Below are 15,639 nucleotides of genomic sequence, written 5' to 3' on the forward strand. Positions count from 1 at the left end.
CAAGCTCGGTTAGCACTGCTAATTCTGAAGTGGGTTGAATCAGTAATATTCAAAACTATTGTTCGATGTGCTTTAACATTACTTTCAAAAAAAAAAAAAAGTTTAACTCCAACAGCGAAGTGGTTTTAAGAGTGAAGTAATTCAAACCACAATTTCAAAATAAGTCATCCACCTGCATTTCCTCTGGGCTTTTAAACATACTAGAAGCTTTCTGATTTGTGGAAATAAGAGTACGCATGCTTATCAGAGGAGAGAAATGAAAACAGCTACACCATTTTAATGCTCATACTATACAAAAATAAAAGCATCAGTTGTCAATCCAGACTAACTGCTTAGCCCAACCTGCATTCTTTACCAGACTTCGACTTCTACCAGCATAATTTTTAGGCAGCAGCAAATTTTGACAAACATGATGAAAGGGTACAGTATTTGAAAACTAAGCACACACAGAAATTTTGCTTTAACAGAAGCAATTGTTATATTTAGGATCTTAAATCAAAAGCACTGTCGAGCTACCTCATGCTCAGGATGACAACTGTGCATTTAGAAGCTCTTCTTGAGCGTGACAGATAGCAATCAAATTTTCTTTTTTGTTTCAGTCAGCACCCAGCCATAGAAGTACTTTCAATCTGAAGTTACGGGGAATTAATTAAAAAAAAAATTAAAACGTGTTCCTTTTAGGTGACAAATATCTTTAAAACAATGTTATTTAGAAACCGAACACCCTTCTTCAATAGCCACGGTCACCTATGAGCCATGTGGGATCGAGCTGACTGCCCCATAGACCTCTCTGCCTTCCAGCACTGCTCAGCTCCGGCCAAAGAGAGTTTCTGGTCTCTTCAGAGTCAACAGAAAGAGTCCCTCAGCACTTTGCAAACAATTTTGCATCTGAATACAATGCACAAGTTCTTATTTCGGGTACATTCTCAATATTTTTTTTCATTGAAAATGTAAAATGGAAACAGAAAAGTACAAAAACCACTGGCTTAGGGATAGAGAGGATTTTGGACATGACACGCAGCAAAGTGATATGATTATACATCTTTGTACCGTATGGATGTCACGTCTGTGAAAGAGCAGCATTGGCAGCCATGAATCCTGACTCACACGCAGCCCACACTTTAACGAAGTCATGTGCAAAATAGCTTCACCCATGCGAGTATCTGCAAGCTTCCCTGGACGACTTGGGTCTTCAATTAGATTAATCAAGCCCATGAAGGTTCTTACATGCTTAAGTATTTGTGGCACCAGGTACTTAGGCAGAGGAGACCAAGTCCTGGGTGGTTTTTTGTTTGTTTGTTCGTTCTTAAACACCCAGGGGGAGTACCCTTACCTCCCTTCTCCAGGACTCCCTGGTACCCTCCATTTTCCCATAAGGAGGGTGGTTTGAGTAACAACTGTTAAATAACAACTTCAAGTGTTTTCTGGAATACTAGGGATAATCAAGTGGGTGAAACCCATTTTAGCCCTAGGAATTCAGGGTAGTGGATTCCCAGAGAAACTGGAGCTAACTACTCAATAAAGATTTATAAACAATATGCAATAAGGAGTGATGAATATGAGCGTGTGTTAAACAGGCCAGAAATAGGAATACTTCTACTTGTTTCCAAGAACATCGGGTTTACTACTCAGAACTTACCTTGCACGTTGCTGTACACCACTATAATTACGGGGAAAAAAAATCCACCTCAAATAAATGTATTTTTGAAATAGCATTCTATTCATAGTGTTAGTAGAATGTAAAACCCTTATTCATAGTGTTAGTGGAATGTAAAAACAATTAAATAAACCTCAGAATTTAATTGTCATGTTAAAAACCTCCAGGTCAATTCAGTTGCCAGTTTGCCACGTGTGTAAATGTGTAAATGAGGGCTGAGGTTTTCTTCCTTTCACAAAAAAAGGCAGTATGGGGTTTTTTTCAATTTTTTAAATTAATGTGATATCAGCTAGAAGTGTTTCCAATCTTACACCTTGTTTTCTGTTTAAACCTGTTTCTCCTGCTTCAACCCAGAGTGCAACATTAAATTAAGTCACAGATTTTAATGCCTCCATATATGCTTATTTAATCAACAAATGAGAGCCAGGCTGTTCTTCCCCTTGGAAGGAGCAAAGCACCAGTTCCTTGCTCACGGGTGAGAAGTTTGCTAAAATCAAGCATCTCGCATTTTTGAAGTATTGTGCAGTTGAATGCAATTGTATCATCAAAGTAACTTTTTGGAGGACTTAAGTTCCCAATTTCAGCTTAATTGTTTTTGAAGTGCCATAGGTATTTAGTAGTGTAAGATAGCACTTTTAATGTAACTTATCTTGCTCCTTTTACCATATCTGCTGTTCATTTCCATGAGATTGGCTATGCAGAGGAAAAATGACATTAAAAAAACCCAAGCCTACATTATAAGAAATAATCGCATTTGATTTGAAGATGTAAACATCGTTTCAGGAATCCTTAAAAAAAAAAAAATGCAAAGATCACAGCAGACCTCTGCAAAAAAATGTAGCATTAATTGTGGAGTGAGCAAGACGCTTTTGGAAAATTATCCTTTTTAAAATATATAAATTTCTGTTTGAATAGTCAAATATACATTTGTATCTGCTCTAATTTGAGAAAAAGAAAAAGCCACCATCTTTTTCAGCTGTGTTAGCCATCATCTGGATTATAACCATCCTATTCTTTCAAGTTGAGAAAGTAGTTTGCTTTAACAGTAAAAAAAAAAAAAAAAAAAAAAAAATCAATAGACTTACTTACATTTTTATGTCTATCATCTTAAAATAGACATAAAAAAAGTGTAGAATTTAGAATTGCTATACACCTGATACAGAACCACAGCAATGCCATTAATGGTCCAACTTCCAAGCATAATTCAATACATGCCAACAAGCTGTTTTTGCACAACATAGAAAAACAGGTTAAAACCTAAAAATAAACCCCCACGGGTTCACTGACATGTGTTTTGCTGTCTTTTCTTGCTTTGGTAATTTCAGGTATTTTGAAATGGTTTGCATCACCAGAGGCAACTCAACTAGACGTGGCAGTCACACCAAGAAAAAGGAAACTATCCAAACGTTCAGGTTTTCTTCCTCCGCTCTAGGTAACAGTTACAATTTTTAGAACCAGTGTATATTCATGTTTGCTTGTATCTGGAAGTTCAAGGACTAGTGATCATCAAATGAAATGTATTTCTGTTTTAAGTGGGAAAATACCAATCTGGAACTAAGCTATGATCATTTCTAAACCAAGCTTCTTCCAAGTGTTCCTTCTGTGATGAATTCTTGAAGCATCCTTCTATCATTTGAAATGTTACCCACCCACCTTTCTAAACATGATTTGCTATTTGCTATGACAGAGAGGGGATCTGAAACCAAGGTTAACCAAACTTTTTGGCTGTGGAAACTTTACTGTGGAAAAGAATATAAAACTCTCTCATAAATTTACTTGTCAGCAGCAAAAAGACTCTTCAAGTGTCTTAACCACTGTACAGCTCGATAGTTTTAATACTTCAACTTTTTTTTTTTTTTTTCCATTTTTCACTGTTGAAGAAATAATTTCACAATCTCAAATCAAAGTCAACACTGCAGTGAGGAGAGCTTTTCTACTTTATTACAAAGAGAAGAAGCCTTTATGTGGTCAGAAAATACAAGATTGATCTTTTTTTTTTTCTCTTCCTATGAAACGCTGCTGTTCAAACAGCCAGAGTGAATTGTCTCAGTTCACTTCTTTAAGTCCCATCACATTCACTTGGGTATGGATGTCCTTGGCTGCTGAAAATCTGGCCCTTTAGTGCACAGGGCGACAAAGTAGTCCCCTGACCAGCAGTTCCAGAATGTCCCGTTTTCATATATTGCATCCATGCACACCTCCTAAAAATGAGGTACAGCAGGGCAAACATTTTCCAAAATAGATGTCATATATATAATATATACACATTCGTACATACATACCTTTATTCATGTGATGTCCAAAAATTTAAAAAAAATGTACACATTTATTACAAAATCGTAACAAAGACTGGACAGTGTTTTGCTCATTCTGGAAAGATGAAGCTCAGTAATACACAACTCTGGAAACTAACCAGAGACTGTGGCAATATCTTTCTTCTAAACAGTCAGATATTCTTGCATTAAGCTTGGCGAAAACTGCCTTTCAAAAACAGAAGGGGAAGTAAAATGAAGGAAGCAAACCTTGCTCATCTTTCCAAATGAAATACGAGAAGGATCTTCACATAAAAATGCACAAACATTTTTTATTACCAATAGTGCTACAATGAACAATGCAAATTTTGTTGTCTAATTTTTTGTCTTTTTTCTTTTTTCTTGTTTTTACATTTGGAAAACTAAGTGGTAAACTTTTGTCAGTGTACTCGCTTGTCTTTACAGACCCAAGCTTGTCTGCTGGCGAAAAATAAAACAAAAACAAAAATTCAGACCCTGCTCAAACTAAAGAAAAACAATTACAAATTTAGTTGTTGGGCAGCACATAATTAGTAAGGCAGGACCTCAAATGGTGACCCTTCGCATGAGCCAATTGCCAGATCCTCAAGGAATTAAAACCAGGATGCCTGAGCCACATCAGTTCTGCAGTTATGTTGAGTATTGTGCTGAGACAGCCATACCCCAAGAAAAGGGAAGTCTTTAGAAGGCTTGCTGAGCAGGGTTGTAGTTGAAGGTTGATGGCAGATGAGGCCTTTCTTCTAATTTGTCATATTCCAGATGGAACTCCTACAATTAAAATAAAAAAAAAAAAAAAAAGACAAAACCAAATAAAACAACATATTATTTACCTGCCGAGAACTGTTCGTTCTACCAGCCATACTGGAAAAGCACAAATATGGAAGGGATCAAGTCCTAACTTATCTCAAGGCAGAAACACATGATTTCGCTCTCGGGGATTCTATATTTTAATTAGGAGAAAGTCAGTATCTTAAACTGTTACACCTGCAACATGTAGGCTCTCCTTTTTAATGTTACATTACTCTCAGAACCCTCGTTACGATCTCAAACGATTTTATATGTATATATACACACACAAACCACAAATATAAAATCATGGCACAAGCTGAATTATGAATAAAAGCTTCTGTCTTTCCACAGTTCAGATGTACAGAGACTTATTTTGGATGACCTGAAGTTCTGGGATATTTTGTGCCATTCTACCAGACCCAATTGTAAGTTAAACTAGCTAGGTTTCTCCTTCTTAGTACAAAATTGGGGAACATTATCTAAAATGCTAGCGACAAACTACTGAAACCTATTTAAGCCAGAATTTAGCAAAACATTCCACCACATTTCATACTCAGATTTAAGCTTCAGACTCACCCAACCCTCCTGTACATCCCAAGTGTCTTGTTCCTATATCGCACTTTGCCAATGTCTTTCAGGAGAAATTCTGCTGGTGTTTTATAAACAACCGCACAGAATAAAAATCTTTGCCTATGTGCTTGGATGCCACACAGGCTACTCATTCATAAATAAGCAGCTTTTCTGTCTCACTGGCAAAATCACCCGACTTTTGTTTGAGGATGTCTGCTTTGCGTAATTGTAAAACATTTCACTGATCCAGTAGGAATTCTTATTCCGACTATAGTAATTGCTACTAATAAGATTGTAACCACCCCTGATGTCTAAACACATCCTGATCTTTACAGTGAAAAGCACAGTTTCCTTGCCTGTGACCTTAATTTGTGCACACAATACTAATTAGTGCACTTTGACATTTGGTGCTTGTTACTTCATTCATGCAAAAATGTACAAGGACTTACTTAAGCCTTGTATTTTTCAGATCCTTTCAGCAGTTTAACTGTGTCTCATCCCCATTTTATCTTCCTTCAAGGAGCAGAGTAAGCAGAAGTTTCAGAATTGTTCTTTAATGCTGCTACCTGGTAATTCAACAACAGCTACTTTGGACACACTCAGTAATTTATGTTGCCTAAGTCAGTGGAGAACCTCAGCAGAACATCATCTGTATCTGCAGGGCAAACTTACTCTCCTATTTTTACATACAGATGAAAACACTAAGAGTAGTGAATAGATTATTTTAGAACACTCCCTGAAGTGGCTAAATAGTGTAATATTTCAGTTTTTGCAGGTAGACAAACTAAATCAAAGACCAAGTCATGCAAGACCAGAAATAAAATCTAGGAAATGCAACTCTCAGATCTGTCTTCTTTAAGGCAAAACAAGGTCCATCTAGCATAGAAAGAACATTCAGCATGGTAAGGAAACAAAATAGGGGAAAATGCTAAGCATTCGGTAAGCCTGTATTCCCCAGAGAACACTGTCCCTAAACCTGGAAAATCCTAGCAAAACCTATGTGAGGTTACAGCCATCTGCACCAAAGTGCTGCACATCTGCTTCTGGTTCCCCACGCTCTACTCCAACCAAGGGCTTTTTCAGTTGGTTGGGTGTTTTGTTTTTTTTTTTTTGGTGGTGGGTTTGTTTGGGCTATTTTAGGTAATATATACACAAGTGAATTGCTTTTGGCATTCCCAATTAACACTGCATGCCAGTTGGTGTATGTTCTCTTTTTGTGCAGATATATACATATGTGCTGATACTGGAGAGGCCTGCTCCCTCCTTTTGTCAGAATCGAGATCAAAGTGTACAATTCTATGAGGGTATTTTGGTGTTAAAGGTTTAGGTTGGGTGGATCTTCAGTAATTCTGAAGTCATTTTATAATAGAAAAAATACCACTCAAACTTCTTTCCCATTCGTGGCTTTCAAAGTTTCCATTTTGCACATAATCATGGAAGGGTCTGCAGATTACTATCAATCTATGGTCAGCTGTTGGGGAATTGCTTCTTTAACAAAATTGTAAACAAAGAGAAGAGTTAATAATAAAAGCTTCAGTCAGTTACCTGAACCTCCACACACTCTGAAATGCCTTCAAAATCACCCATGGAAAATGGCTACTTAAAGCAGTAAGACAGTATCAGTAACCTAAAAAGGGCTTTCCAAACTTAAAGTGGTTGCGTCCCTCTATTGGCAGTAGCAGCTGCGAGCAAGGTGTGTGTCTGAAAGAAATGCTCAGTAGCTTGAGCAGTCCTTTGTGTGCCACAAATTGGAAGCCCCTCATTTAGAAGCAGCAATATGATTCCCTACCAAAGTGTCTTTAGAAGTACGTGAGTTGATACTTCAAACAGTCATCGATTTTTAAAACAAACAGGCTTAAAACAGCCTTTTTGATTTGCATCCCAGTGTCAGCAGTGCTCAAGTCCAATGTCCAGTAGCGTATAAGAACACCTAAAGTTGTATCTGACAATACCAAAAAAAGAACTCACTTGACCAAATATTTTTTAAAACTAAAAGGCAATTATTTATTACATATAGAAAAATACTTGTATTACAGGTATAACTTCATGGTTTTGCTTTTGATTCCAGGGGCCACTGTGGTTTAGGATGTGAACAGTAGCACTGATATTTTTAAATATAAACAGACACAAATAAAATGTAAAAATGCCATTTATCCATTGACAAACATCTGTTGTTAAATTGTTTTATTTTCCACATGGAAGTAATTATTAAAAATTACATACCTTTTATTAACCAAGAATAATGAATACTAAATGTGTGTGGAAACTTATAGCATATGTATAACACTAAATAAACTGTTCTACGCAAAGAAATCAATCGCTTCTCGTGTCATCCTGAAAACTTGTTTTGATGATAAATTACAACAGCCTGCACACGTACAAACAATAATAGGTAAGAATACTAAAGATAGAAGAGAATTGCTTAAGGAGATCCACAGCGTTTATAGACAAAACAAATAAAAAGTTAGCCGAACAGGAAGTGTCCTGAGGAGAAAATATTCTGGACTTTGGTGTAAGTCCACCAAAAGAGATGGTAGAAATCCCATGGCTAGCTCAAAAATTCCAAATAGGGACCAAAAAGCAGCATTTATACTGGCTTAAAGATGGATGCAAAGATCCAAATTTAAATTAGGGTCTGAATTAAAATGCTGTGGCATATCTCTATTAGAAGAACAAATGTAACTTTCTAGCAATTATAAAAGTATTTCAATTAACATTGATCTTAAAAGAATAGGGCGTAATTTAATACAGGCAGCAACCCTTATAAGCAAATAAACACTTGGAAATTTAACCTTCTCTCCCATAAAGAATTCCATGTTTTATAACTTCAAAATAAAAGTGAAAGGGTTTTATAATCTTGTTCCTTAAACGGGATTAATTTTCCTTACTTTTCAAAGGAGAAACTCCAGACAGTTTACTTCAGACAACTTAAAATCAGGATTTCAGTAAAAGTGCAATTATAGAAGGCATTTTTGGTCTCATACCCACTTCCCTTCCTCTCTCATTTGTCTCTCTCTCATGTCTCCTCAACAGCAGCAAACTATATAGCCAAATCCTCAGTGAAAAAATCAAAGTGTCTTTAACCATACTGTACTTTCCACATACCCTAGGATGAAAAATCATATATACAGACATATCTGTAATCAGCATTTTCCTGCATTTTGTTTTGCATTTAAGATGAATTTGAAGTTTATTGTCATTCATATTTTTTCACTATTTACTACTACGTATCAACATAGAATTAATTTGATTTTATTTCCTAACAGTTTAGAATTGTCTCATTACTCAGCTGTTTTGCTGCATTTCCTTCTTCGGTCTATTATCTATTAGAAATATAAAAATAGAACCTACAGCTTAATAAAAAAGATAAATATATTATTTGACGTTTTCTTGAAAGAAGTTTTTCAGTCTACTTTACTGGGTTTTGTTAAAACCAATCTAGGACACTATCAAAAAAACCTGTTAAACCACGTCTGGTTTATGTTTTTACAAACTTAGTCTTAAGATTTAGTAATATTATCCAAAGTAAACAGTTATATTTCACTGTATCTATCGTAATGCAGTATAATTCAAAATAGGTACAATAAATACATAAGCTCGTAATGCATAATGCACCATGTCTGCAAAGCACAACACACTAAAATATGTGCTGCCCTATATTTGAGCATATACACTAGAACAACAGACAAATTTATAAAGCACCTTGAAAAACAATTGAATTTGCACATATATGAGACAGTAATTTACCAGAAATAATTCTTGTCTGACTGCTTCAAAAAAGGACTAATGAAACAAATAAGCAGCAATTACCGTTATGGCCTTCTAAGGAACTGATATTCCCAGCATTCACTAATAATACAGCAGTTATAGTAAGAGACTGCAATTTATGAGAATTCTTTTTTTTCCCCCAGCTTCCTATATTTTTAATTTCTTGAAACATTAACTAATACTTCTGCATTTGTCAGAAAAAATTACTTGGCCATACTTTTCTTTGCATTCAAAGCAACACGGAGTTATCAAATACTGCCATTCTTGTTATTGTAAGTCTATGCTAGTCTTCCTCCAAGGAAATGTCAACTCCAGAAATTAGTATCAGAGGTAACAACATTACCATACAACGCCAAGATCACACCTGACATAAATCTAAGTTCTTATTTACTTATCATAGACAGAAATGTCACAGAATTATTTCTAGCGATTCCTTTTCCATGTAACAAAACAGCAATTTTTCCTCAAATCCTTCTCTAGCTTCCTGTGATCAATACTCAACTTGCCTGCTTTATTTTGAACCAAACTAAAATCAAATAAAAATTTCAAAATAATATTCCAGTTCCAATTTTTACATTAAGAAATACACAAGCCTAAAAGAAAAAATATTATTTCTTCCTATGGACACTGGGGAAAAAAGAAAAACCATGTTGTTCCTTGTTAGCTTACTGCTGCAGGTGCAGAACTTTAGAAAATATTATCCCTCTCCTTACCAGCTACCAATTGCTTCTTAATATTGGGGGAATTATTTTCAGTATACAAAGTAAAGAGAAGAGAATCTGTGTAATCTTGGGCAAAATCATTTGGAGAACAGTAGTGATTCGTATCTTCCTTTCACTGCAGTTTCTCCAGGAATGATCTACTCTTTAAAAGAGGAAGGATGCTGTGTGCTAATTAACAACTCAAGCACTGGATGCTGAATTTCAGGACAGCACTCAGGACTCCAAATAGAGAAAATACTGTCTTCAAAAGTAATGCTTAAAACATCAAGTAGCAGCTTCACACATTTACTACAGGTAAAAAAAGGAGAGACACTAAAGAGGTTACTAAATCTTGTACAATGCGTACGGCTACCTCCTAGTAAAAGAAATGTTGTATTTCCACATAGGGTAAAAACTCAATCTGATACATCAATATATGAACCTATATGAGGCTCTTATTGCTCGTAAATAAATGGAACATATTCAGTTGACTCCAAAGAAGAAATCTATCCTTTCAAAAGGTAATTACTTCCTCTCTGATGACCTTACATAATAATAAAATAGCTTTAAACAGCGTCTTGGGAAACCTAAGGAAGTATACCAAGCAGCAAATAAATAATTCAGGTAGAAATTAAACTTTCCTTTTGTTTGAGTTTTCTTTTGAGGGGACTGATGCTCTTGCTTAAAAGTTCTGGCATTACCTTGCACATACGAAAAACCATACAAGGAGGGCTTGCCATTAAAACCTTCAGTTACAACATCTTGGTTCTCTTATGGTCACAGGAAAGGCAGCAGAGGCAATGAGTCATGCATGCAAATGGACTGAAGAGCCTCCCATATGATTTGGGGCAACTAAAACATTTTTTTCTGAGGGGAGCTTGCATTTACTATGCAAATTTACAGGGGGGAAGAAAGAAAAAAGAGCATCATATCTAGTTAATCTCTAGATGACAGCAAACTTCAATATACTGGCTAGGAAGAAATGTAATGCACTTAGAGGGGAGAACACGGAACTCTATTCCCTTTAATTTAAAGCTGATGCTTAAAAACACATCAACAGACATGTAACTATTTAGTGTAATATTTCATAATCTCCAAGTGTATAGATGCAACTTGCTCACAGAAATGAAATACCTTTTCAGCAAACAATTCATAAGTTAGGCTCCAGGTGAAAAGATTTCTGATTAAATGAAATACCTAAGCATGTGGAACCATAAAACATAGTTCCAACATGCTGGAATCACATCTGTTGAGTTCAAGGCTTCAAGACTAATCTGGTCTCATCTGTTAAGTGTTTTTTAGAGAAAAGCAAGAGTGTGATACCGTATCTACAGAAGGTCTGACATGGAAGTTTTACGTTTGCTCTTTCATCGATTAATCCAACATTGGTTAAAACTTGAAGAAAAATCATGCCACATTCATAAAATCTCATATAACCAAACTTAAATGGGGAATGAGATTCTTGACAAACTATTTAACTCAAACAGACTCTAGGTAGGTGTAATGGTTTTATGTATATTTTGAATTTATCTTTTTTTCAGCTCCAGCTGAAGCTGAAAGTATCACCTTGTAAGGCAGGCTATTTTCAAAAGAGCACACCTCTTGCCAGGTTAGCGAATGTTCAGACTCCTGACTTCTCAAACAGTGTTTTGGTACATATTTGCATTAGAAAAATCTTTGCTGTAGCGGAGAAGAGAAATCACAGAAATTGGGATCCAGCAAGGAAAAGGCATTGTACAAGATGGTCTTAAAAGCTGAAATTGGAACTTGGGTGGTCTTAGAAGTTGGAAGATACTGAAAATTAATTATCTTTGTGGGAATGTGGAGAAAGTTAAGTGCAATTTATTAATTTCTTCAGCTAACAAGTAAAGGGTGAACATTACTGACAGTATTCATGGACAGAAAGGAACAAATAGATTATCAGAAGTGGCAAGGGAGAAGACTGTAGCTTTCAGATTTTTTTTAATGCCTCATGGCCTAGAATACAGAAAACGAGCACCATGAAAATATGCGTCCACTCTAAAAGAAGTGATTTATTTCCAAGTACTCTGATGTTCAAACAATAGAGCACAAAAGTCCTGCAGTATGCTCAAGGAGAGACAGTATCGGGGGCTGGGGGTGGGGGCGGGAACAACAAACCAAACCAACAAACCAAAACAACCAAAACAAAAAAAAACCCAAAACAAAAAATCAAACCAAAACAAAAAAGCCAACCCCCCCAAAACACCCCCCCATAACTATTTTTAATTCCAAAGTGAGATGTGGTAGCTCCCTATTGAATTTTCTAAAGCAAAACAATATAATATCGGCAAGCACAATTTCTAAAGTGCCAAATAATGCTTTCTATTCTATAATTCTGTACTTCAAAAAAGCTTTCGATCTAAACAAAACTCCTAAGTTCTACATCCTTGTACCTCCCAAAGAACACAACAAATAGAGAGACATTTCCTCCTTTTCCACAAACAAGCCACTGTTTTAGGCAATCTCTATTCCCTCACACATCAGAAATTAAGATAATGAACTTAAACAGTAGGAGGTTAAAAAGTTTGAGATTTTTGGGGAGGAGGTTGGGTTTTACTTTTGTCCTTTTAAAAATACATGGTTGACAGACTTAAAAAATCTGCACAAGGGAGAAGAGATACCTTAGCTACTTTCCTCCAGTTAAGACAGTCAAAGAAGTAATATGTTCCCCTCTCGTACGTATTGGTTTTCATTGTTGGCTCCATGCCGGGTGCCCTGGTAATCCATACTCTTTCTTCTTTGTGGTATCTCCAATCCCGGTTAAATCTTTCATTTTTAATAGGAAGGAAAAATAATTTTTAGTTATCCGAATTTGACTTCATAAAATACAATTTTAAAGGTTTCGATCAAAACTATACAATGCATTCAAAACCAAAACAAAATTTCTAAGACATCGTTATACCTGTGATCTCATACCTCTTCCATACAATTGTTACACCTCAAACTAATCACATATGAAACTTTAAGAAGTCTGGTAGGTTCAAACAACAAATTCTTTTTATGATTATTTACTGTTTTTCATTTTGCTGAAGATAAGTTAGATGTTTAATCATCACTGGCACTTGCGCCTTTTTCACAGTGCTTCACAATAATGCAAAATTTATGAGACAGACTTTTGATTTCCGCAATATGAATGAAAAAAAAAGCACAAAATGGAACCAAGGTTGGAGGAGGTTATTTAAAAAAAGGTTTCCAGCTTTAGATTGACTAAGCTCTGTTTTCAGTGTCTAACTTGTTGGGGTTTGTCTTTTTTTTTTTTTACATCTACTACTTCATTACTGCAATAGATTAAATCATATAAGACTGACAAAATAGTTTGAACGTACAGCTCTACTGCTGCTAATAGCTGTAATACATCTCCTCCATTCATGTAATAGAGATAAAACAGGAGATCTTCTCCATATCGGCCAAGTTTTATTGCAGCCAGCTGCAAAAGATTGAAGAAAATGAGGATGAAAAATCACAATAGGTAAATGTTTTAAGACATACTATCCCACTTAAATAACACAAGGATACATCCAGAACGTGCTTCCATCCTAAGTGCGTTGCAAATGATACTCTAATATAACAAGAGTAATAATTATTAAAACAATCATTTTTCTTCACTTTTAGTTAACCTTTCCAACTTAAAAGATACAACAGAAAAATAAACAGAAGTAATGAATCAGCAAGACAGAATTTTCTCCCTGCACCTGTGTGTATCCTCATCTACTTACTTTTTTTTTAATTTAAAAAAAAAAGAAAAAAAGAAAAAACCCCCACAAACATTTACATGTATTTGCTCACTTCACACTCTAAGTAACATTACTACAACTTCTTACAATATTTCTCAGTGATCTCTCTTACGGAACTACAATAGTTGAAAGAAAATACATCTAAGAAAAAAATCCCTATTCATGTAGATATGGAAAGCAACAGATAAATGTGAGAGTATCTTGAACCGCAATTCTAAGCTTATCTCAAGAAGAAATATCTCAATTTAATATGGCATTTGAATATTACAGTATATAGATTATAACAAACTTCTGCTTTGCATGAAGGGCATTCTCTTGAAAACATAGTATGTCCTTTAGCTAACCATGCCCATTCTCAGTTTTGTCTTCCCTTTCTTTTTCTAAGATGAAATGGTTGCATGATGTGTCCAATTAGCCGGTTAATGCATCACTGTTCCTAAAAAGATTGAGGATGTCTGTAAAATGCACTGATTTTGAACATTACCTATCTGAAAGAAAATTTAGAGAATTACTGGTAATAAATTAGCAAAAAATAAGCACACACACACGTACTCACCTTATCCCTAATGTGAATGTTAGTTAAGTATTCAGATGGAACATGGAAGTCTAAAAAAGAATCGGAATTGATGCAACTATTAAGACATGTAAATGAATATAATTTGCAAATATTAGTATTGAATTAAATAGTTATTTCTCTCTTACCTATGTCTTGAGGTCGACAAGGTGATGATGCCCAGGGTGATGCAAATTTGGGATAAAGATTTCTGAAGAAAAAGAAAAGCTCGAATTTATCAAAATTAGAAACAAAAATCAAAACAAACAAACAAACAAAAAATCCCCACAACCAAGCTTGCAAACCTAAAAACCATACCACACAACCAAAATCACTACCTGGGGTGAGAAGGAAGAAGAAAATCTCCAGCCCACTTTACTAAAATAGTTACATTTATTCATTTTCTTTTTAATATGTGGAGTAAGATTGCGTTTAAACTGCCATGGGAATCTACAGGGCCAAGATTTCCTTTTTAATCTGTCATTCCTTTAACTTAGGTGCCAGGGATCTCAACGCTTTTTAGGGATCCAATTGTACACAGGGTTTCAATTTGCATAGGAACACCTGCCACAAGCCTGGTGGGTTCTGATTTATTAGCTTATGATTTAAAAAGTGAGGACAAGCTTATACTGGCAGATTTTTTTTTTTAAACTAACTACTAAAGATATTACTCTTCTTCTAAATTTCAGTGACGACAAATAAATTGAATCCCAGAACAACATGAACATAAGTTTATTATGACTTAATATTTTTCTTTTATATAGACTTTGCTAACATATATTAAAAAAAAAGGAGCCATTATTTTAATAAAGAGAAAATTATGAACCTTCCAACTCTACTACAATGACTGACGTACTGAGGAATGAATTTTGTATTAACAGTTAAAGAAGTGAAAAAAAGGACTGAGCAAAATGTACTTTTGGCAGGTAGCTACAGCCTGCTTTTAGTTATCCATGATAGCATGCTATTATGGCAAGTTTTGTAAATGAAACTTGAGTATGGTACACCCTATCAAATCCTTGCTTCCTTCTTTTCAAGGGCGTAATAATTACTATTAAAAATATCAGAAACCTACCAAATTACCTGAACACAACCAACTCACAGCTGAGCTATATGGGCCAAAACCTACACTGATCAAGTGGTGTCAGTCTTACTCTAAGCTAGTTAATCTTACTGTTAGCAAAAACTTATGCTTTAAAGCCTGAAGGAAGATTTCAATGGCAAAATCTGCAGATGCTGAAAATAACTAAACCATTCCTTCTACTGAAAGCACGGACAGGCATTGCCCCAAGAAGAGGAGTGTCCTGCAACTCCATCACCTTACGCGTGCCCTACAGGTTTGGTTTCCTAAGGCAAAGAATCCAGGATTTTACAAACTTGGGACTGCACCTCTATGCTATAAAAACTGAAGAGTTTGTGCCTAGTGTTCCCTCCATAATACAAATAAAACTCTACTAATTTAACATTTTTCAAGGAGGTATTGGACAGCCTACAGTCTATTTGATGAATATTTCAGAAAGCTTCAGAACATGAACAAATAGCTACATAATCTGTA

At 35.4% G+C, this 15,639-nt stretch overlaps 1 protein-coding gene across 1 annotated transcript in view; it reads right to left on the reverse strand.

Annotated features, from left to right (window-relative positions):
- Positions 1-3,575: 3,575 nt before the first annotated feature.
- Positions 3,576-15,639, reverse strand: part of CNOT2 (CCR4-NOT transcription complex, subunit 2) — a 40,043-nt gene continuing 27,979 nt past the window's right edge. The window contains exons 11-15 of the mRNA XM_009577236.1: positions 14,234-14,295; positions 14,088-14,137; positions 13,124-13,224; positions 12,419-12,563; positions 3,576-4,716 (exon numbers count right to left, since the gene is read on the reverse strand). Of these exons, the coding sequence (XP_009575531.1) occupies positions 4,630-4,716; positions 12,419-12,563; positions 13,124-13,224; positions 14,088-14,137; positions 14,234-14,295 (445 nt within the window). The 3' untranslated portion in view covers positions 3,576-4,629. The remainder of the gene's footprint in view (positions 4,717-12,418; positions 12,564-13,123; positions 13,225-14,087; positions 14,138-14,233; positions 14,296-15,639) is intronic.

The sequence above is a fragment of the Fulmarus glacialis genome, unplaced genomic scaffold, assembly GCF_000690835.1.
Source record: "Fulmarus glacialis isolate BGI_N327 unplaced genomic scaffold, ASM69083v1 scaffold41324, whole genome shotgun sequence".
Taxonomy (NCBI): domain Eukaryota; kingdom Metazoa; phylum Chordata; class Aves; order Procellariiformes; family Procellariidae; genus Fulmarus; species Fulmarus glacialis.